At 49.4% G+C, this 20,020-nt stretch overlaps 6 protein-coding genes across 7 annotated transcripts; all 6 read right to left on the bottom strand.

The window, feature by feature from the left end:
- Nucleotides 1–335: 335 nt before the first annotated feature.
- LDX57_004206 (telomere repeat binding factor family protein) lies at nt 336–3,096 on the bottom strand. Its single transcript, XM_046085864.1, has 2 exons — nt 1,825–3,096; nt 336–1,753 (listed from the first exon to the last, which is right to left on the bottom strand). Exons 1-2 carry the CDS (start codon nt 2,859–2,861, stop codon nt 859–861), a joined length of 1,932 nt encoding a protein of 643 aa, XP_045941827.1. The 5' UTR covers nt 2,862–3,096; the 3' UTR covers nt 336–858.
- Nucleotides 3,097–3,409: 313 nt separating this feature from the next.
- Nucleotides 3,410–4,290, bottom strand: LDX57_004205 (uncharacterized protein; the record flags this gene model as incomplete). The annotated part of the gene is made up of 3 exons (XM_046085863.1): nt 3,410–3,560; nt 3,622–3,699; nt 3,764–4,290. 3 exons carry the CDS (start codon nt 4,288–4,290, stop codon nt 3,410–3,412), a joined length of 756 nt encoding a protein of 251 aa, XP_045941826.1.
- Nucleotides 4,291–5,897: 1,607 nt separating this feature from the next.
- LDX57_004204 (uncharacterized protein) lies at nt 5,898–7,568 on the bottom strand (the record flags this gene model as incomplete). The annotated part of the gene is made up of 3 exons (XM_046085862.1): nt 5,898–6,203; nt 6,261–6,749; nt 6,837–7,568. The coding sequence occupies 3 exons, from the start codon at nt 7,566–7,568 to the stop codon at nt 5,898–5,900; spliced, it is 1,527 nt and encodes a 508-aa protein (XP_045941825.1).
- Nucleotides 7,569–13,076: 5,508 nt separating this feature from the next.
- On the bottom strand, nt 13,077–15,164 carry RPS4 (40S ribosomal protein eS4). The gene is made up of 5 exons (XM_046085861.1): nt 15,060–15,164; nt 14,775–14,912; nt 14,415–14,699; nt 13,943–14,237; nt 13,077–13,885 (listed from the first exon to the last, which is right to left on the bottom strand). The coding sequence occupies exons 1-5, from the start codon at nt 15,071–15,073 to the stop codon at nt 13,832–13,834; spliced, it is 786 nt and encodes a 261-aa protein (XP_045941824.1). The 5' UTR covers nt 15,074–15,164; the 3' UTR covers nt 13,077–13,831.
- HOM2 (aspartate-semialdehyde dehydrogenase family protein) lies at nt 15,165–16,967 on the bottom strand. Its single transcript, XM_046085860.1, has 4 exons — nt 16,925–16,967; nt 16,598–16,658; nt 16,287–16,544; nt 15,165–16,227 (listed from the first exon to the last, which is right to left on the bottom strand). The coding sequence occupies exons 2-4, from the start codon at nt 16,623–16,625 to the stop codon at nt 15,422–15,424; spliced, it is 1,092 nt and encodes a 363-aa protein (XP_045941823.1). The 5' UTR covers nt 16,626–16,658; nt 16,925–16,967; the 3' UTR covers nt 15,165–15,421.
- On the bottom strand, nt 16,968–19,640 carry DLD1_1. Of its 2 annotated transcripts, XM_046085858.1 has the most exons (4): nt 18,871–19,640; nt 17,750–18,803; nt 17,510–17,691; nt 16,968–17,456 (listed from the first exon to the last, which is right to left on the bottom strand). In XM_046085858.1, exons 1-4 carry the CDS (start codon nt 19,192–19,194, stop codon nt 17,304–17,306), a joined length of 1,713 nt encoding a protein of 570 aa, XP_045941821.1. In that variant the 5' UTR covers nt 19,195–19,640; the 3' UTR covers nt 16,968–17,303. The 2 variants fall into 2 exon arrangements, with proteins under 2 accessions (XP_045941821.1, XP_045941822.1); XM_046085859.1 differs by having other exon boundaries at nt 17,750–19,640.
- Between the last annotated feature and the right edge of the window lie 380 nt (nt 19,641–20,020).

The raw sequence follows: 20,020 nt of genomic DNA, 5'->3' as shown, positions 1-20,020 counted from the left end.
GTCGTGCATTGATTCATTGATTTGAAACGATCTCTTATTTGCGATTGCGAGTTAAGTTGATCTGCATGAGACATGTCCTGCTGTTTTGCTTGTGTTTACTTCTTCTATGTTCCCGAATCTGTGTTTTCTGTTTGGTCTGTCTTTCTGGCGGGATGTTCTTCTTTTCTCTTTTCTCTTCAAAATAGCGATCTTTTCTCCTCTTGTGTATCTTTCATCTTTTGTACCTTGCTCTAGGCGAATACGGCATTTTCTTTCCCATTTTCTGCTTTTGTTGATGATCTACCTCGTTGTAGCTAGTGTAGTGTGAGGTCTAAAATATAGGTTATATGGTGACTATTGTTTGTTTCTTAGATTAGATATACACAGTCTTGAGGTCGATTTAATTGGATTAGACTGTAATATCAACTTTCATTATCATTGCTTTTCTGCACTGTTTGGATGTCGTGCAAGTGTAGTTGGCAGTATATATAGATAGCTCATTGCCCATCTATCCATATGAACTCGCAAACTGTATTCGTAGATCAGAAATCAAGAACAGAAAGGGAGACCAGAAAGAAGAAACATGCAGAACCAAAGAAGAGCGACTTCGCAAGAATGACCAAGGCGCGGGTATCAGGATGATGAATGTATGGGGAAGTAATTAGCTCCCAAATCTCCAGCAAAAAATGAGACTAGAAAACCCGGAAGATGATTAGAAAGCAGTTAAAAGGAATTGAATGGACAAACGCAAATAAAATGAGATAAAGATAATGGATATGAAAAGAGAGAATGAGAAAGAGAAAGAAGAACTGAAAGAAGAAAAGAGAAGTAGCCCGAAATACAAGAAATGAAAAAAGCCCTACGCCCTAGAAAAGAAAACTAGGTTAATTCATCCCATAACATAGGAGCGAGGGTGTTATCGGCCCATGAGGCATCCACCGCCGGAGCTCCAGGTGGGTTCTCGTCCAGAGGAAACTGAAAGACAGCCGTGGACGATGCACCCGTTGATGAGCCGTCAGGTAGATTTGGCGGCGGAGCCGGGGCAGAGAGAGCTGGGTCGATAGGGCCTAATGGGGCATGTTCGACATCAGTCTTATTGGGATGAGACGTGTTTGAAGATGATTTGGTAGGCCGTGTGGGATTCGGCTTGCTACTGTCTTTAGGATCGGGCGCATTTTTAGTCTGATCGTTATGAGTTTTGTTACCGCTGACGGACCCCCCGTCACGATATGCGTGGGGAAATTTGGTCCGAAATCGGTCTCGCAGGTCGGTCGCTCTGCGATGGCCGAGGTTTAGACGCTTGTCTTGTTGGATTAGTGTCCACTGAAAGCCATGAACGGCATAACCTTTTAGCAAAGCTTCGTCTTCGGCAGCTGTAAATGGGCGCCGCGAGCGACGTCGGGATTTCATGTTAAAGTGCGGCTCGGGAATACCAAGAGAAGCCAGCGTAGACTTGGATCTACTAGATAAGCTAAGGGGAGAACTGGTCGAGGGGGCCTGTTTGAAGTAAGATTGGGAGTTGTTCTGCTCCGCTTCGGTCAAGGGGGAGGCACTGGACGACGAGGGATCGTCCAAGCTGGTTGTCGAGCTGCTACCAGCGGAGGGCGGTCCAAGATTTGCCGGCCACGGATGGGGGAGGCGAATCTTCCCAGGGATGTTCTCAGTCCCTTCGGCCTCGGCGCGCAGCATAGCATCGGCAAGGCTGTCGCGCAATTTCTTGGTCGCTTCGTTGGGATCAGCAGCCCGATACGCCCACGGGCAGCAAACGCGAAACCTGGGAGACTGTTAGATTTTTTTTTCCGATTGGGAGGAGCCAGAAGTTCAAAAGCAAATCGAGAATCTTACCTATCTTTCAAATTCGATGCGCTTCGCTTGTTGAACTTGAGTTCGGGCTGCGCCAGTATAGCTGTCCAGTTTCCGATACCGCACTTGACCACGCCACGCAGAAGAGCCGTGGTCTCCTCCTCGGTCCATTTACGTAGGTTTTTTCTGGACCGACCCCTCGATTTCGGCGACAGTGGCTCGTTATCCTCATTGGCGAGCGTTTCATGCTCTTTATCAACCTCGACTTCACCATTCGGAGGCTCCGTCGAATCGACGTCCACGCCCTCCGCGACACTGCTTGCGGAATGCCGCTGGCCATCCGGCGTCGGCTTCTCCGCGACCGGCGGATCCAAGATCTCCTCAATCCTCCCTTCCCGTTTTTCGAAGCTCAGCGTATCTGCGACAGAATTAGCGGTGAGCAACGCGGGCTCGACGTAGGATTGGTCTCGGGAGGGCTTGGTCAAAAGCTGCGTGATGGAGCCGGCTTCGATAGGCGGCAACAGGGCGGCGTTGGGCGGCGGCTCGTTTAAACCGTTGAGAATGGCAAAGGGCCCAAACGGCGGCGGTCGTTGCTCCTTCTGCGACAGCGGAATCGGCAGCTGCAGGTGCTCGCCGAAGGAGTCGGCTTGCACGTCCACCCGGCGACGTTTGCGAGCGTGGGAAGAGTCATCGTCAAACGAAGAGTATGGAAACCGCTCGAGGGCGCGGAGGTTGACGAAGGACGGTAGGATTGGTTTTGGAGGGGCCTCAAGACTGAGCAGCGTATCTACTGACGGATCATTCTTCTTGGTCCGCCCGGGGTTGGAGGCCTCCGGTACTCCGCCACTCGATTCGTTGTTGCGAGTTGGGCCGCCAATTCCAGTGGAGGCTTTGGCCTTGGAAATGGTAGTTGAGTCCCGGACACTGCTGGCATTGGGCTCAAGTGGCGAGGGGATGCTTAGAATGCGGGAGGGAACTGGTTGACGAAGAGGAGCGATGCGGAGGCTTTGCAGCTGAGGTAGTTCGCGGATCAGGGATTCGTCAAAAGGCCGGGCAAAGTTGCCGTTAGAGTCCATCATTTGGGGATCAACTCCATCCGAAGCGAAGGGATTCAGATCATATGTGGGATGTGGACTTCAGGATTGAATCCGCGCTTTCTAGATGGGCCATTTTGCAGCATCTGGAAGTAGAAACTTGGAATCTTCTTGTTCACCTCGACCCACGCAACTTCGTTCGGGTCCGATGACGCCGCCTTGTCGTGCTGACTCATCCTACGTGCGGCCGAGCCGTCGGACTTACCCCGGAGTATTCATACTGAGAAACTATATCTTCCCTGAGCATTATTCTCCACAGAGCCCCAACCCCGTGTCAAGGTATCTAGCACGCCATAAGAACAGACAAGCTCCATAGAGATACAGCGATAGAAATAAGAAGAAATGAGAGAGATCTTAATTCCCCTTATCCTTACAGCCACCGCAGAAACCTTCGCAAAATTAGTAATTTACTTCTGATTCAACATCTTTGCACAGATCATTTCAAATTTCGAACGGTTCAGAGAGTCGAATGTAAAGTAAAGAGAGGATTATTAAATAGAGCTGAATGCTCATGTGGAAAGACCTTGTACCAGCTAGAACTCCCAGGTGGAGGTATCACCATCCCAATCTTGTTCATACCACTTGGAGCCCTTAGGAACTTTCACCAAGCCATACATTTTAAAATTGCGCACAGACCAAGGCTTTCGCTTGATAGAAGCCGGTTCACGGAAACCAACCACAGAACTACAATGTGTATGTCAGTTAGTGTAGCTTTGGACTCCGTTAAGGGTATCAAGGATCATACAGGGTGTCAGAGGATGAGTGCCAGACGAGATTTTTTGCGTGGGCAAAAGCGGGCTGGATTCCCAAGCTCTCAATCTTCCTAACGGTAGTCAGCATTTACTATACCTACAAGTAAAGCAAAAGAAGAATCAATCGCAACTCACTGGAGCGTGTTTTTGAAAGCTTTTCTGACTCTGTCGCGCTCTTCTCTCTCGAGCTCCCAAAACCGGTCGGCGCCGTAATCGTCCCCAAGTTGAATCCCAGGGAGTTCTTCCCAGGCTAGGGAGACGATAAACCCGCCGGGAACGAGTCCTGTCCTATACTGCTTATCCCTTCTCCAACCCAGGAGGCGAGGCGTTACAGTGGACCCCTTGTCTGTCATTTTCTTGCATGCCCTCAACTCTGGAGGAATCCAGTCGACTGCCTGGCGAGCACGGGTGGCTGGATCATCAGCCTCGGTCCCAAAATGGTAGATTTGCTTGTAGATGCGGACGTACGAAGTCTGAGTACGGTCACCTAATATCTGACAGCGATATTTGATGCAGGCATAGGAACACACGCCGCTGTATTCGTCCATTTGAGCTTCCAGCTCATTCACCTTCTCAAGCACTCTCCATCGTGAGGGGGAGGGGAGTTCGAACGAAATGGTCTGGGGTTGGGGACCGCGGAACCAGGAGCGAGACGCAGCCATTTTGAGGAATCCGCGAGGACCTTTGAAGAAGGATGGTTTGAAAGGGATTCTGTGGGTGGAAGAAAAACGTATATATATAGGAATCGGGTGCAGTGACGCGGGAATGATGCCAGAACTTTGGGTGACTCAGATACCGCGGTATCCCTTCACAAAAGGGAGTTATAATTCAATTGAAACGGGAGGAAGGGAAAGGAATCTTCGATAAATTCACAGTTGGCGGAGGACAGTACTTCTCCTTCACCCCATACCATATTAACTACGTTCTACGCATCATTCACCAACTTTGTCTATCATTCTAATATTCATCATCTCACCAGCTACAGGCACGGATGCGGCTGGTTCAATGAGCCATGCAATGGTGGGATATGGCGTGAGCAAGCGAACTAGACGGTTTGGGCAGATGTAGTGGTTCTTCTGGGTGTATGTGTGTTACTGCTCGCGGCATACAGGTAGAGTTTTGGGACTGGGTACGACGGACATCATTCTAGTAAGATAGCTGCAATGGCAATGGAGGGTGTGGAGACGGGTCTTCGGACGGAAACGGATAATTTTCTTCAACAAGTAACTAGGAAAAGATATTAGCTAGCATGTTTCATCGAGCTTGATTGGAAAGTGCTCTATTTGGTCAATAGAAATATCACTAAGATCAGTCAAATCGTGATCATATCAGTCCATTGTATTTGTAGTGATTCCAGGTATCAATCATGACTCCCGACTAGGCTAACAAGCTCAGCTGGCTAATGGTCAATCCTTGCAGTACCTGATATGTCTACAGTATTCATGCACCTCAGCCGCTCAAAAAGCAAGAAAGCAATATAGAAAAACAAGACAAAGAAATGAGAAAGGATAAGAATAAAGAACGCAGGAGCAAGCCGTCTACACTCAGAAGAGAACATCCGGAAATAAGTATTTCAATCATAGCACATGAACCTGCAACCTTCGTCCAGTCCAAATTGATAAGGTAACCCATGTCAAACCAAACCATATCATACCAATAGAAACCCCATGTCCAGAAAACAGATTCAAACAATTCAATGCAATCCAAATCAGACGAAACCAAATACATTCCAAATCGGGAATATCCATCATAAGCTCAAGAACCCAGATCAGCCTGCGAATCAATTCACAATCAACCAATAGATCAATCCCTGCTCCCTGTGCTGTCTAGCTAGCTGCGCCACATTATTACGGTTCGAGTCATAGAGAGTCGTTATTTGACATGCTGTCGTTCCGATGCATTTTGCATTTGCAATTTCATATCATATCATATCATATCATATCCCATTCAATTGTCATGGACAGACAATCTTTATTGCCATGAACTCTCGCTCTCTGCCTGCTTGTGTATGTTTCTCCTAGGTATTGTTATTCCTTAGAATGAGGGGATGAGCGAGTGAATTGGTGGATCATAGAATGAAGGATGGGAGGTTTGATAGAGAGAGAGTGATGACAAGGAGAGAGGATATAAAGTCAAAAAAGAAATAGAGAGAAAAAGAAAACAAGAACAAGAAGAGAAGAATCAAAGATGCGATATGAAAGATGAAAAGTGGAAGATAGACAAGAAACGAAAGAAAGGATGATAATGCTGCTAATGAAGAAGAAAATCCCTAAGGAATAGTTGTCCTCATTTGTTGAAAGAGCTGATGGTATGCTGGTAAGCCGATTTCCCTGAACTCCTGGAGATGGGGAAGTAGGAACGGAATTCCCGGAGCACCCTCGAAATGTTGCCGATAGAGCAGGAAATTCTGAGCCGGGTCGAGCAGGTACAGTAGATCGGGCGGGAGGACGGGGTTCAGAGCGACGGTTCCGGAGGAGCTGGCGGTGGCGCTGAAAGTTGAATCGGTGATGCTGTATTTCTGTAGGCCCTTGAGGATGGCCGTAAAGGAGTGGTAGTTGCGGATGAGAAAGAGAGCCTGCGGTGATTGGAGTCAGAATTGGGAAGAGATGCGTCAATAACCGGGTGGGTATACCTGAACGCAGTCTTGAATGCTCCCAATCAATTGTGGTAATGCAGTGCAGCATTCCCAAACGACAGTGCTGAGATCGTCCCATTTGCTTACAAGGTTAGCCACCACAGTGTCATTCTCAGTGAGGCCCTGCTCGGTGAGGACCGCGAAACTCCTCACGTCGGCGTTGGTCAGGGTTCGTGCGAAATCAACGGCGGAGATCGATTCCGTAAGATCTTCAAAGAAGGTGTAGTTGATGTCGAATGGCTGGAACCAATTCATGTCCCGTGCGTGGATGTAGACTCGTTGATATCGAACTGCCAGGACGGAAAGCACCTTCAAAACGGCAGTTAGGCTAGGAGGGTGCTCCTTGATGAGTTCTTGGATAGAGCCTGCAATAAATTCAAAAGCAGGGGTTGCGCTCGATGATATGTCGTGGCTCGCTCCTCGATTCATGGTGATGAGGCATTGTGCTAGGGCACGGTGGGCGAACGGACTTCGGGTTCGAAGATGCTAAGCACGGTCAGTTTCAACACATGAGATACAATGGGCAGTCCTTGTTGTTGCTTGTTAGTCTTTTTCTGAAGCCGGCTGACTGACCTTTTCGACCTCAATGTACCTTTCCACTTCGTCCGGAAACTCATGAAGGTAGTTCAGCAGGTGAATGTATAAAGCCGTATGTTGCTGGAAGAACCAGTCGACTGTCTGGACACGGTATCCCAAAGAATAACGAACCATCTCTTCGAACGAAATCCGGGTGAAGTGGAGATGGCTTTCAGCGTCGATTGCTTGGGCAATAGCGTTCGGGTCCAGGGCCCGATCCTTCTGGGTCGGGAACCAGCTCCAGGGAACGCAGGGAGGACTGATGACTGCGCACCGGCGCAGAATTTCCTCTACTTTCTGCACGTGCGCTAAATTCAAGATGAAAGCCTTCTCTTGGGGCTCGAGGAGTGACAAAAGGAAGCTGTCGACGGTGGCTGCATTTCGGTTCTGTAAGGCGCGACGGGGCAGGTTTTCCTCCTGGAAAAGGCCGTAGCGGATGACTCGTTTGATCTCCTGGACATCGAAGGCCCATAGGACGGTGTCATCTTCCCAATATCGGTAGGAAACGACGAAAGGAGGGATTTCAGCGCTGGGTCGAAAAAGCGAAGGATAGCTCGACTGGTCTGGCATGAGGGTTGCGCCGGCCAGCTCAGTCCCGGGACGGTGGGGTGAGACGCGCGACATAGCACCCGGATCTGATACGGAATAATAGTCCCTCGGGGAAGAATCGAAGATGGTCTGAGCCCAAGTTGAGAGCGCAGCTCGCTCGTCCTGATAATGATATTGCATTTTAGCTGGAGCATGAAAGATAACGTCGAGACCTCAACAGTAGGACAGCAATCGTTGGAGAGAAAGAGAGACGGGTAGAGAAAGGGAAGGGGAAAGGGTTTTCTTCAGTACATACCAGCTCTTTTCTTCTATGTCCTCCCACTGTTTCGCTTTCGTTCCCTTCGTTGGGCTCTCACGGCGTACAAACAGCTGAGTGATTCCCGAAACAAGGCGCTTATTCCCGCCACAATCCTAGAACCTGAGGGATCAGGGGGGAGACCGCAGGAGTACAAGTATGCCCGAACCAAACCTGAGCTCCAACAAGTAAGCAATGAAGATGGAACTTAGGGAATCATGGGTCAATGGATCAATCAAGGATACGAGTAATGACTAAGAGGACGGACAGATTCCCAGGGGAGAGGTTTAGAGTCAGCCACTGCCGGCTAACCTTCACGTTTTGGGGGGATGATGCTGGGAGAAGAATAGGATAGTAGAAAATATGGAGTAAGACTATTGGGAAGATTCCGAACAGGTGGCTTTTAATTGCTCGGAATTGGTTCTAGTGATGTATTGGTCTTTCTTCGCCTTGGTTTCTTTCTTGTTTCTTATGGGATTTCTTTTTTTAATCTTTTTTAAAAGAAAAGAAAAAGAAGGAAGGAAAAAGAAATTGATAGCAACACCCGCAGCAGCAAGTACTAGGATGACCCTATTGTCTCTGTGAATTTGCCACGGTCGACAACTCACGAGGGAAAGCAAGACAAGCTGGACTTGGATGTCTGTAATACTCTTCAGCTAGGAAGGAAGCATAGCGGCAACAGTGGCGCGTTGCGAAAAGAAAGACGCGAAAGGGGGGCTGATCCCGTTCCAAAGGACTGGGTCCCGAGAGCCCGGATAGAAAATAAAATATTAAATTTGAATCAAAAAATACTGTAAGAGAGCTGAATATCTTCTGGGCGAGACCCGGGATGGCTGGATGGAAGGTGGAAGTGGGCCAAATTAAAAAGATAGTCCGCCCCAACCATCTATCAATCAATCATTGATCGACCCTCCCGTTAATGGGCAATTTACTAATATATGTTAAGCATTCAGGGCTCCCCCTTGAGGCCTTGAGCCAGCCGTTTGGCGAGCCAGACAGAATCGAGGGCACGGTTGACAGCTTGGAAAAAACGGCAAGAGAGGCGCAGGGCAAAGCCGGAGGGCCAATCAGTCGGATTGGGAGGACTAGTGGAATCCTCTCATGGGGCTCCAGAAAAATCCGCGAGTTGGGTTGGCGACGGATGGCAAGCCCCCAAGACTTGAGAATTATCAAAATCCTGTAATAACAGTGGCCAACGGCGGCAACCGAACAAACAATTGACATAGAAGAGAAGCGGTCAAGAAGCCGGCATGGAACGGCGTACAGCGGCGAACACGATGCTGCAGGATCATTAAATTCTGGAAGTTTCATCCGGATCGCCTATTTTATGGCAAATGGGCAATTGGCAGATGGATGGAAACCTGATGCTTCAGTGCTCTCCACCGTAGCGGTGTACTGGTGTGGCTTGGATCTTGAGACTTGCCGGTTGATACAGATAGCCATGGGGAGGGATAGCGTCGGTGGTTGCTACCGAGAGCGATGCTTGATAACCACCGTCCTAAACTAAAGGCGACTAAAATCCCAGGTCCCAGAATTGATGAGTGCCTAGGGATTGAGCGATGCCGAAGCTCCACCGCAGCCTCTTCCAATTGCCACCTCCCATGAAAGAGTTAGTTTGAGGGGGGGGGGAGAAGGGGGCCAATGCGACTAGTTTAGCTTCTCATCCTCGTGAGAAGAAAGTAGCGCATTTGCCGATGATCGGGCAATAGCCGATAGATACAGTTGTTGCAAGCCATTAGGATCACCGGTCTCTCCGAAGATTCCGAGTTGACGATGGTCATGCTTTCGTTAATTTGGTGTTTACTTTTTGGGGGGGGGTTGTTTTGTTGGGATGACGACAGATGATGTTCAATCGATTCTCCCCGGAGTCCGGAGCAGGTGATTGCCATGATTGTCGCTGGAAAATCAGGGGAGCAAAACAACAAGAAAAAGAGAAAGAAAGAAAAAAGAAAACAGACGGCAGTGTCCGGGTGGATCCGGTGCCACAAGCCGGGGAGAGGCAGCGACAGACAGAACGATGAGAGAGAGAAGCGCCATTTGTTGCTCGTGGCTGTAGATTAACGGTCATTCCTTCAGGCGAGCGAGCCATAAAAAAAAAGAGGAAGCAATTATTCCCTGCCATCAATCAATCAATCAATCGGATGCATCGCTCAACAGGTTTATTGGCTGGGCCGATCCCGATCACCAGATCGGTTGACACCATCATTAAATCATGGTCAACTCGTTGCATGACGCTGACGGGGTTTACACAGTAGGTGTCTCCATTAATTCCCTGGATTATGAGGATCAGAGACAAGGAAGAATCGAGCTGGAGATGGCCGTGGCGCAGGGGGGATCGATCAAGTCGGAGTCCCCGCGACATGAGATGACGCCTGCCTGCCGTTCGTAGGATTGCTTTTCTTTGTTTCAATTTAACGCTACTTGGCGGATGAATGAGACGAGGTAAATCAATTTCGAATTCACAAGAGAAAGGTCAAGACCTTGGGGGGATTGAAGGAGGTAAAATTTGCATCAGGACATTGACAGGGATGAAGCACGTTGAGGTGCAGCAAAGCGAAAGTTTCTGGCCGTTGCCCACAGGACGGGAAATTCGCCAGCAACTCTAAGATTGAAGGGAAGCAGGAATATGGGGGACATGCTCGTCTGTGTGACCTTGTGTTTCTTTTTTTTTTTTTTTTTTTAGATTTATTTTATTTATTTCTATCCTTGTTTTGTTTTTTTCTATGATTTTTCTATAATTTCTTTTCTCTCTTTACTTTTTCACGCCTCTGTGTTGTCCCGCAGTATGTATCAATTCTCTTGACTCCCCTCCGCAGAACATCCGGCATAAGAAGACCCCCAATCCTGCAGAAACAGGACGCCGCGAGCCGTCGTCTCGAGCACATTGGCAGATGCCACGCTCTTGTTTGCTGGGTCCAGAGCTGACCTCGGACGGCAACTTCATGCATCCCCATCAGCCATTGGAAGACCGGACGCCGCTGCGGGGACAACGGTCAACCAGCCTGCCTCTGCCTGCTTGCTTGCTGTACATCATGAGATGTACAGGCGAGGGTGAGCGAGAGCCGAGCATCCACAAGAAAATAAAAAAGAAAAAAGAGGGTGTGTGTCTCCCTCTCTTTCTCTCTCTCTCTGTGTGTGGCAGAGAGCGTGGCGCCGTGCGAAGTTGATCCACCCTTTTCCGTTGCTGCATTACCTGGGCGAACCAGACACAGACGCCCTGCAAGAGTCGTCGGGATAAGAAAGAGAGGTACATACAATACCTATTAATAACTCTCTCTGGCGAGGTGCACGATGCTGGTTCGCTTCGGCGTTCTGTCCCTGGTTCATTTTCCTCTTCGATCTTGGTTGGTATGTACGGTGGTACCGGACGGATGCCTGTGTTGAGTTCATTTGCTCGGATTCAGAACTAGCGAGAAACGATCGGCTAACTAGTAGTAGCTACTGTAGGATGTAGCTTAGCACAGGCACCGGGAGGGGGTTTTTAGCGATGTAGTATGTCTCTGTTGTTGTCGGGAGCCAAATCAAGGCACAGAGAGAGAGACAGGGAAAGACATCGACCCAAGTAACCAACTACCTACCTAATCAACTCCCAACGCCGTAGCACCGGTGCCTGTCTACCTATCTGTTCTCCCAGGAAGAACCTAGACTGGTCCATGAATTGCCATCTGCAGTGACAAAATATACCTGGACCTCTCCGGAGAGTCATGTTCGTATCTAATTTGCCCATGTCGCCGGAGGACATTTCCCCGGCCACCTGAGCCACGCTGAGCCCTAAGGTCAAGGAGGGTCGGAAAAGACTTGAGTCTACTATGACTGATGGAGGGAAAATCTTCATCGTTTCCACACGAGTCCTTCCACTGAGATCTTCCAATCGACGAGTAATTTAATTTAATATACTCAATCCTCCCGGCTTCCAGGCCTGCTCGACAGGAACAGGCATATTGGTACACCGAGTATGCAGCATTCGTCATGACTGTCTGTTTCTTGCCGTCTGTTCTTCTCTGTCCAACTGTTAGGATATTCTGCCTTGAGCCGAGTCAGTTCTTCTGACTCTCCGTGTGCCTGTTTTCCTGATGAAATATCTACTACCAGATCCCTGCCCGCTCCTCCGATGAGACAGGCTCCCCCTTGCTAGACTGCACATCACTAAGTAGTCACTAGTGAACAAGCGATAATAGCCCTAATTCCAAACCCCCATCTCTGCCGTTCCAAGTTCCGGGCGTAGTTTATCGATCACAACGAGCCAGCCAAACGGCCCGAGCCACAACCAAAGATCGCCCCCCAAAAACAAAATGAAGGGATGAATGACTTGTCATTAACCAGCTAGGTAGCTAGCTACTGTCGGAGTAGTTACTGACGGAGGCAGGTCCAGCACATCATCCAACATCAAGGTCCACGCAATCGACTCGCTTGGCCGACAGACTTGCACGGTCTGGTCCGTATTAATATATTTATATTATCTTACGTGCAGTAGGCATAGATTGGCACCTTAACTTTTTTTTTATTGTTTGGTTTGGTTGGATTTACGACCATTCAACGATTCGACCAGCTAATAATTAATAAACGCCGAGGACTGCTAATCTCCCAGGGCGTGTGACTACTGAATTAGTGGGTAGTCAATCTACTGGCCTTGTTTCGCTTCCCTGCTTTACTCTAATCTCTAGTTTCGACGGGGCTCATCTGGTGGGGACTGGAGACTGGGAGGGGAATCGGCGAACGCTAACGTTTACCACGAACTACAGTAGGTAACTACTAGTAATGAGTTAGTAGACCTGGCGATGAAGTGCGATTCGATTCGATTTGATTTCGATAACCCGATTGAGGGGCACCTCACCATGACGAATAAAAACAAAATTAACTAGATTAATACAAACGACCGCAAATATCCCCAAACAAGAAAATGGATCCCGTCCGGGAAGAGACAGATCCATCTTTCTTCTTATTGATGATTCTTCCAGTCGGCCTCCGCGTTGGATAACGAACTAGGTAGGAGTCAAGGGGACAAGCAAGGCCAAGAAAAGAACCCATAACAATGTCAATAATAATTGTAAAAACGACCGCATACTAAACCCAATGATGACGAACCTGCAGCGAGAAAAAAAAGAAAAGAAAAGGAAACATGCACTTGACTACATACATACAAACCACCACCACCACCAGCCCACTCAACTGACCCCAGCCCAGCTACAAGATACAAATCAAAGAGCAGTAGACGTGTTACACTCCCACTTGTGGCTCTCGGCTAGTATATATTAAGCCGGACGTACATCTCTCGGACGAATCGTCGGAGACCGTAGACGACAGGAACCATGGTTGGGTGGCAGTTCGCTAGGTAAGGGAGGTGCCGCGTGCCGTCTTACGGAGGATACCTTTCTTTTCTTCCCCTCTTCTGGATCGAGATATATCAATCTCGGTGGGGGGGAGGGGATGGGGGGCAAATGTGAGACGTAGAGTTGCGATGCGTTCGATCCCTGGGGAAAGGAGGGACGGGAAGCGGGAAACCCAGGAACCTTCCACACCCACCATTTTCTAACGGGTTAATGTTACTATAGTAAATAACTTACTGGCTCCGACTCCGACGCCGTAGAGGTTCCTCGGGTTGCTCGTTCGTTGACCTGGTTGAGTGTTGACACTTATGTCGATGTCCGATGGATCGATGGAAGGGATTTATTGGCTGCTTGCGGCGGTCGAGGCGGGAAGGCGGCATTCCGTACGGTTGGCGGTCTTCATTGACGTGAAAGGAGTCGAGTTTTTTTACGTGGAGGTGTGGAGAGGAACTACGCCGGAAAGTGAGGGGAAAAGGTGATGTGTCAAGAAATGATCGCGGGGAGAGTAATTGAAAAAAATTCGAATCGCTTGCAAAACGTCATTAGAGGTATCACAAAAATTTTTGGGGAGACATTTTGCCTCGGCTTTGCTTCCTATACTGCGATAGCTACGGAACAGAAAGAAACTTGACATGAGCAGACCCTTTAAACATGCGTCCTGTAGACAAAAGCTTTTTTTTCTGCTAGGTAACGCATCATAAGAATCGTTATTAACCGGAGTCATACAGGCCCACAAAGCAAGACAAGACGTCCTCTCCAGCGGAGTTTTAGAGCTTTTTATTTTACTGCCAACAGCCAACATCCCTTACCATCCCAAGAACTTAGTTCTGGGAAGCATAGGCACGGCGGCGGTCACGCTCCTCGGCAATGGTGAGCTAGATAGATTGTTAGTAATTTGTTTCGTACACCGAGGATAGAATTTATAAACATACCTTGACACCCTTGCCCTTGGGCAGGGAGATCCAGGGCTTCTCCTGTCCAATGACGAAGATGTTGGACTCACGGGTGGCGAAGGTGTTGTCAATAGCGTCCTTGACGTGGACGATGTTGAAACCTCCGTCGTGGCGCTCACGGTGAGTGACGACACCAACACGACCCATGTTACGACCACCGGTGACCATGGTGACAACACCAGTGTCGAAGCGGACGAAGTCAACGATCTTGCCGGTGGCAATGTCAACCTTGACGGTGTCGTTGACCTTGATGGCAGGGTCGGGGTAACGGATGCTAGAAGATCAGATTCGTTAGCCAACCCAGTTCAAACGTCCAAACCTTCTTACTGTTCGGGGGGGATAAAGTTGTCCAGCAGAAAGTTCTAGATCGAAAGTTCTCTCGTCCTCCGCCGATCAACCAAAGCTTGGTCCAACGACTGAATGACACGGAACTTGTGGAGTGATCACTCACGTTCGCGCATCGTGCGTAACCAAGAATGGGATCCCGCCCTTGCCGAGCTGCACACGCTTGACCTTGCAGAGCTTGAACTCAGCCTCCTCGGCCTGGATGCGGTGCACGGTGAAGCGGCCCTTGGTGTCGTAGATGAGACGGAAGTTCTCGCCGGTCTTCTCGATACCGATAACATCCATGAAACCGGCGGGATAGGTAGGGTCAGTGCGGACCTTGCCGTCGACCTGGATCAGACGCTGCATCATGATCGCCTTGGTCTCACGGCCGTTAAGGGCGTACTTGAGACTATAATAAACACATCCAGTCAGTCGATTGTCCTTGGCGTCCGTTGTCGCGATATCATTTCAGAGTTTTTCGTACCGGTTGCGGATGAAGACGATCAGGGGCAGGCAGTCACGGAGCTTGTGAGGACCGGGAGAGGCCTTGGGGGCATAGGTTCCGGACATTTTGTCCAGGAGCCAGTGCGAGGGCGCGCTAAGGCGCTTCTGGTGCTTCTTACTGTTGAGAGCATTGCGGTCAGTTTCGGTTTCCAGGAGAATAATTCTTCAATCGCAGCAAAGATCTTCTGTTCCTTCAAAAAAAATCTTCGAGGCAGAAATCTCGTGTGCATTTGAAATGAAGGATCGAGGATGGCGTTGAACTCACGGTCCGCGAGGCATCTTGGCTGCTTTGTCGACTTGAAACCGGTGATGTTGTCGGAATGTCGCAAAGAAGAGAAGATGGCAGCCCGTCGACAGATAACCAAGGCCGCTCAGCGAAATTCGCTTAGTGCTGTGGGATGAGCCCTAGCGCTAGTCCTGTTCTAGGGCTCCACTTCGCAATCCTTTCTGGGTATAGTGCATGACGCTAAAATGTTCATACGGCCCGCTTATATAATAATACATCCCAAAAGGGTAACTAATCTTGCTATGGTTCTATCTGCATGGAATTCTACTCTGTAGATCTCGTGACTGGGGATACTCAACGCCCTCTTTGTCGCTCTAAGCAAATGTCTTTTCTAGTGTCCTTTAGATGTAGCCCTTGATCACAGCGACCTCAGCGTTAAGGATCGAGGATCCAGCAGCGCCGATAACGGTGTTGTGTGAAAGGGCTGCGAATCTGAGGTCAAAGTAACCGCCCTGCGCGCCTTCACGTACCCGCCCCACGCTGACGGTATATCCACCAGAGATGTCTCGGTCGAGTCTAGGCTGAGGCCGATCGGCCTCGTCAAAGACCTTGATCGCCTCCTTGGGTGCCGAAGGGCAGCCCAGTTTCTGTGCCTCGGACTGATATTCTCTCATCGCTTGGACGACTTGTTCGGCGCTAGGCCCGGGGCGGTTCTTGAATCGCAACGAAACAAAGGCCATATGGCCATCGGTAACTCCTACACGGGTACACGTAGCTCCGATTCTAAGGCCACTTTGTTCGTTGAAAGCGGTAGCGTCTTGGTTCAAAGATCCAAGGATCTTCTGGGCCTCATTTTCCAGTTTGTCTTCCTCACCGCTGATGAACGGGATGACATTGTCCAGGATATCCATGCTAGGAACTCCAGGGTATCCAGCCCCAGACAAAGCCTGTTCCGTGAAGACCTCGACTTCCTCGACGGGGCCGAACTTGGCTTGAAGAGCTGCGAACGGAATGACGACACCAATAACGGCGCAGTTCGAGTTGCAAACCAAGAATCCCTTCTTCAAGCCAAAGTGCTTCCTTTGGTGAGGGATCAAATCCAAATGTTGAGGGTTAACGGTAGGGACGACGAGAGGGACAATAGGGTCCTTGCGGTAGTTCTTGGCGTTCGAGAAGACGGGGATTTCGGCCTTGATGAATTCCATCTCTGCAAGAAATCGTTAGCGATTGCGGTCCTACCAAAATGATGAAAGTCGAATTTCATACCAACTTCACCCGCAATGTCGCTGTTCAAGCCGGAAAACACAAGGTCGCAGTCACTGAACTGATCCGCCTTGCAGTCTCGAAGCACAAGACCGCTGAGCTTCTCGGACATAGCAGTGGTCTGCTTCCATTTCACGGCATCCTTATACTGCTTTCCGGCGGATCGACTCGATGCGCCGATAGCGTGCAGCTCTAGAAAAGGGTGATCGGCGAGCAAAAGGATGAATCTTTGGCCCACAGAGCCAGTGGCACCGAGAACACCTGTGAACCATGAGCGTTTTGTTCTTTTGTGTTGAGGGTTCGTGTGTTCATACCGCACTTCTTCTTCGGATAGGACGTCATTGCGATCGGAGGAATAGGTCAATAGACTCGTATCTGCATTCTAAGTCAATTAAGAACTCCCAGGCAAATTTCTTTCAGAACAGTCCAAGCTCGGCAGTGGCGCACAGGAAAACCCCATTGTGGAAGCATTAATGCTCTAAACTTGAACTGGTGTCATTCCTGGGAAGAGCAAATGACTCAGAAGATGCTGCCCCGCAGGGCTTTTGCGCAAGTTCTGGTGGTCGGAGATTCAAGTAAAGCGGGAATTGAAGAATGCCCTCGGGCTCAAGAATCCAAAGAAATTATATGATTGGACTTACCACCTCAATGTTGTTTCAAACTCTATGGAAGGGAGAGGAGTTGCTTGTGGCAATCAAGACGCAAACTGCGATATCGCTCTGAAGGAGATCACCCCGCGATGAGTCAGCCACCAGCGTAACCAAATGCAGTTTGCGTTGTCATTGGCTCAACGCCCCCTTGTTTTCTCCTCCAAATCCATCGTCTAGAGGTATCATGATCCAATGATTAAAGCGCGAATTCCTTCGTTCTCTATACATTTTGTCTACCTGATATGAAAAATGATATGCAAAATCATGAGTCTCAACTAGACCGCTTTCCGCATGTCTAACCGGCCTAAAATAGCGGAATATGTTTTCGCCCGCAACCAGGCACCATAGTGCTTATCTTGATAGCAATTCCTTATGGTTCGCTTGGATGATCGAAGATTTTCCCAGGATTTAGCAGCCAGTGAGGGTCAAGGGAGGTCTTGATGCTATGCATTACATCAATTGTCTCGGGGCCGAGCTCCTTCATAAGGGACTTCTTCTTACCCAAACCAACACCATGTTCGCCCTGCTTACAGTCAGTCACAGTGTCCAGGGAATATTGTGGTTAAGGAGGGTTACAGTGCTGGAGCCCTCCATCTCGAGAGCTCGGTCAACCATGTCGTAAACAAACTTCTCGACTCGTTCCCGCTCTTCGGGGTTTTTGCGATCAAACATGATGCTGGAATGGAAATTGCCATCGCCAATGTGCCCAAGAATACTTGCAAACAAGCCTAGATCATCTAGCTCTTTCTTGGTGATAGCTGTGGGACTGAATTAGATGGCAATGAAGACTTTCGACCGAATCAATCATGGACTTACCAATAATGTCCGGGAGTCTTGAGACTGGCACGGCTACGTCGGTGGACCATACTTCCGAGCCTTCTTTTCGCAGCGCCATCATACTCCATAGGGCTTGTTTTCGGGCCGACCATAGGCCATTTGCCTCTCGCTCATTTCTCGCGAACTCGAAGGACGAGGCATGGTTTTGCTTGGCCAGAGCCTTGGTCAGGCTGATGCTATCGGCGACGCCAGCACTCGTACCGGAAAATTTGAAGAAGAGCGTGGACAGTGTCTTCCATTCCCGTCCTGTACCACCGGCTCGATTAATCACATCCATTTGGACATCATCTAGTATCTCCATACATTGAACCGGGATGCCTTTCCGAATCAACTGCATAGCAGCCGATGCGGCATCATGCATCGTGGGGAAGGCGACAACTCCGACACGGGTTTCTTCCGGAATCGGGGTCAATTTGAGGGTGGCCTCAGTCACAATGCCCAGCGTTCCCTCGGAGCCCACAAACAATCCCGTCAGATTGTATCCAGCAGAGGTTTTCCGGGGGCGTCTGCGCGTCTTCATGATTCGGCCGTCCGCTAGGACGACTGTGAGATTGATAACCCAGTCTTTCATGGTTCCATACCGCACTGCATTTGTGCCACTACAGTTTGTTCCGACCATACCGCCTATCATTGCGGACGGGCCTGGATCGACGGGAAAGAAGAGTCCGCTGTCCTTGATCTTCTCATTCAGCTCCATCCACTGGATAGATGGTTGAACCACGACGTCCAAATCGCCTTCATGAAGCTCGATGATTTTGTTCATGAGACCGAAATCAATGGTCATCCCGCCGTGAGGAGCGGAGAAATTGCCTTCAAGGCTAGAACCTCCGGAGTAGGGAACCATTGGCATCTTATATTTGTGACAGATCTTCGCAATCTCCGAAACATCCTCCGTACTGGTTGGATATGCAATGGCGACTGGCAATCGATCCGCATTGATACTGGACCATTCCGAAAACCCATGTCGTTGAAGGTCGTCTTCGTCGACGCTGATTGCTTCTTCGCCGAGCTTCGCGCGCAATTCGGTAATGGCCTATTGGTTCGGCGACACCCATTAGTCCTTCGCATTGAAACAAGTTACATTCTAGGATGACTCCCACCTTCTCAAAATCTTTCGTCGACCCATACTGGGGTTTTTGGGTGCCTGGTATTTGAGACGAATGTTTTGAGGAAGCGAACCCATAGCCAACACCCGCTGCCAGCGCCGATGCAAGGAGCGTTCGGTTTAGCGACCATGCATTGGGAGCACTCCCCGAAGACTTGGAGCCGTGACTTCCGTTATTTTGTGTGCTGGAGCTGTTCCATCGGGCGAATTGAGCGAATTGGGAGCATGAGACTGCGTGTGACTTGGGAGATTTGGGTCGGCTTTGGAGCGCGCGGGGAGTTGCGGGGAAGGCCCGAGGGAGTCGAGAGATGGTCTGCATGACTCTATATGTCCCAGTATGACGGTAGGATCAGAACGCAGACTTCATACAATGTTGAGCGCAAGAGAGGTGTCTTTGGCGGTCGGTCAGTTGCAATTTCAATTTACACGGGCTCACAATCTTCCCAGTAGTACGGAGGATTTATCGATCACCAGTCCCTTCGGTAAGCAGACACGCCATCGAAGCTAAGGATGAGGAGCAGGCTGTACTAAGCTTTGGACTCGGATTTCGGCCGAGTACGGCTACGATCGCTGCACGATAAGATCTGAACGCCGAAGGACAAATCCATGACTGATGATCAAGCAGGTCTGCTTATCTTTCTTGCGACTGCAGCCAATCGTTCCGTGTTAATCTCAAATCCATCGCACTCTCTCCCCGGATCGGCCTGAACTCCGAGGCTTGGCAGGGACGAGCCAGTCCGAGGTTCTTGACGGCTATGCCATGCTGTACTTGTTCATGCTCCATGATATTAATATGATCCTGGACGACGTGGGTATAAAAGGGGCGTCGTAAAATGTCGAACGTAGGCAGGGATCCAGAGTACTATGCCCATAGTCATTTTCTTGACCGAAATCCACCACGAAATATCCCATCTAATTACGGGCAGGGGCAAGTGGATAAAACATATTAGATTGATTACTTTGAATTGTTTCAAGAAGCTTGATTTAATTCAGGTTCCGACCTTTACCTAGTCAACTGTGTCGACGACAACGATGGAAAAAGAGGAAGGTGAGCATGAAGTACCGTTGTGGGTCCTCTGGTTGACGGGGCAACGGCGACTCCCGCTATCAATTTCCTCCACCTTCCAAAAATCATAAGGAGTGTT

This window comes from Aspergillus melleus, assembly GCF_016097325.1.
Source record: "Aspergillus melleus strain CBS 546.65 chromosome Unknown contig2, whole genome shotgun sequence".
NCBI lineage: Eukaryota > Fungi > Ascomycota > Eurotiomycetes > Eurotiales > Aspergillaceae > Aspergillus > Aspergillus melleus.
The sequence above is the reverse complement of the archived record's forward strand: the minus strand, read 5'-3'. Positions and strand labels throughout refer to the sequence as shown.

Bases quoted from the DNA above. Each gene is read 5' to 3' on its own strand.
- LDX57_004206 (XM_046085864.1), bottom strand. From the start codon at position 2,861: ATGATGGACTCTAACGGCAACTTTGCCCGGCCTTTTGACGAATCCCTG. The intron at 1,754-1,824 runs GTAAGATTCTCG...ACAGTCTCCCAG, and splicing joins GCATCGAATTTGAAAGATAG to GTTTCGCGTTTGCTGCCCGT.
- RPS4 (XM_046085861.1), bottom strand. The intron at 14,700-14,774 runs GTACGAAAAACT...TGTTTATTATAG, and splicing joins ATCGTCTTCATCCGCAACCG to TCTCAAGTACGCCCTTAACG. The intron at 13,886-13,942 runs GTATGTTTATAA...CAATCTATCTAG, and splicing joins CCAAGGGCAAGGGTGTCAAG to CTCACCATTGCCGAGGAGCG.
- HOM2 (XM_046085860.1), bottom strand. From the start codon at position 16,625: ATGACGTCCTATCCGAAGAAGAAGTGCG. The intron at 16,545-16,597 runs GTATGAACACAC...CATGGTTCACAG, and splicing joins CTATCCGAAGAAGAAGTGCG to GTGTTCTCGGTGCCACTGGC. The intron at 16,228-16,286 runs GTATGAAATTCG...GATTTCTTGCAG, and splicing joins CGACATTGCGGGTGAAGTTG to AGATGGAATTCATCAAGGCC.
- DLD1_1 (XM_046085858.1), bottom strand. From the start codon at position 19,194: ATGCAGACCATCTCTCGACTCCCTCGGGCCTTCCCCGCAACTCCCCGC. The intron at 18,804-18,870 runs GTGGGAGTCATC...CCGAACCAATAG, and splicing joins CGACGAAAGATTTTGAGAAG to GCCATTACCGAATTGCGCGC. The intron at 17,692-17,749 runs GTAAGTCCATGA...TCAGTCCCACAG, and splicing joins AAGACTCCCGGACATTATTG to CTATCACCAAGAAAGAGCTA.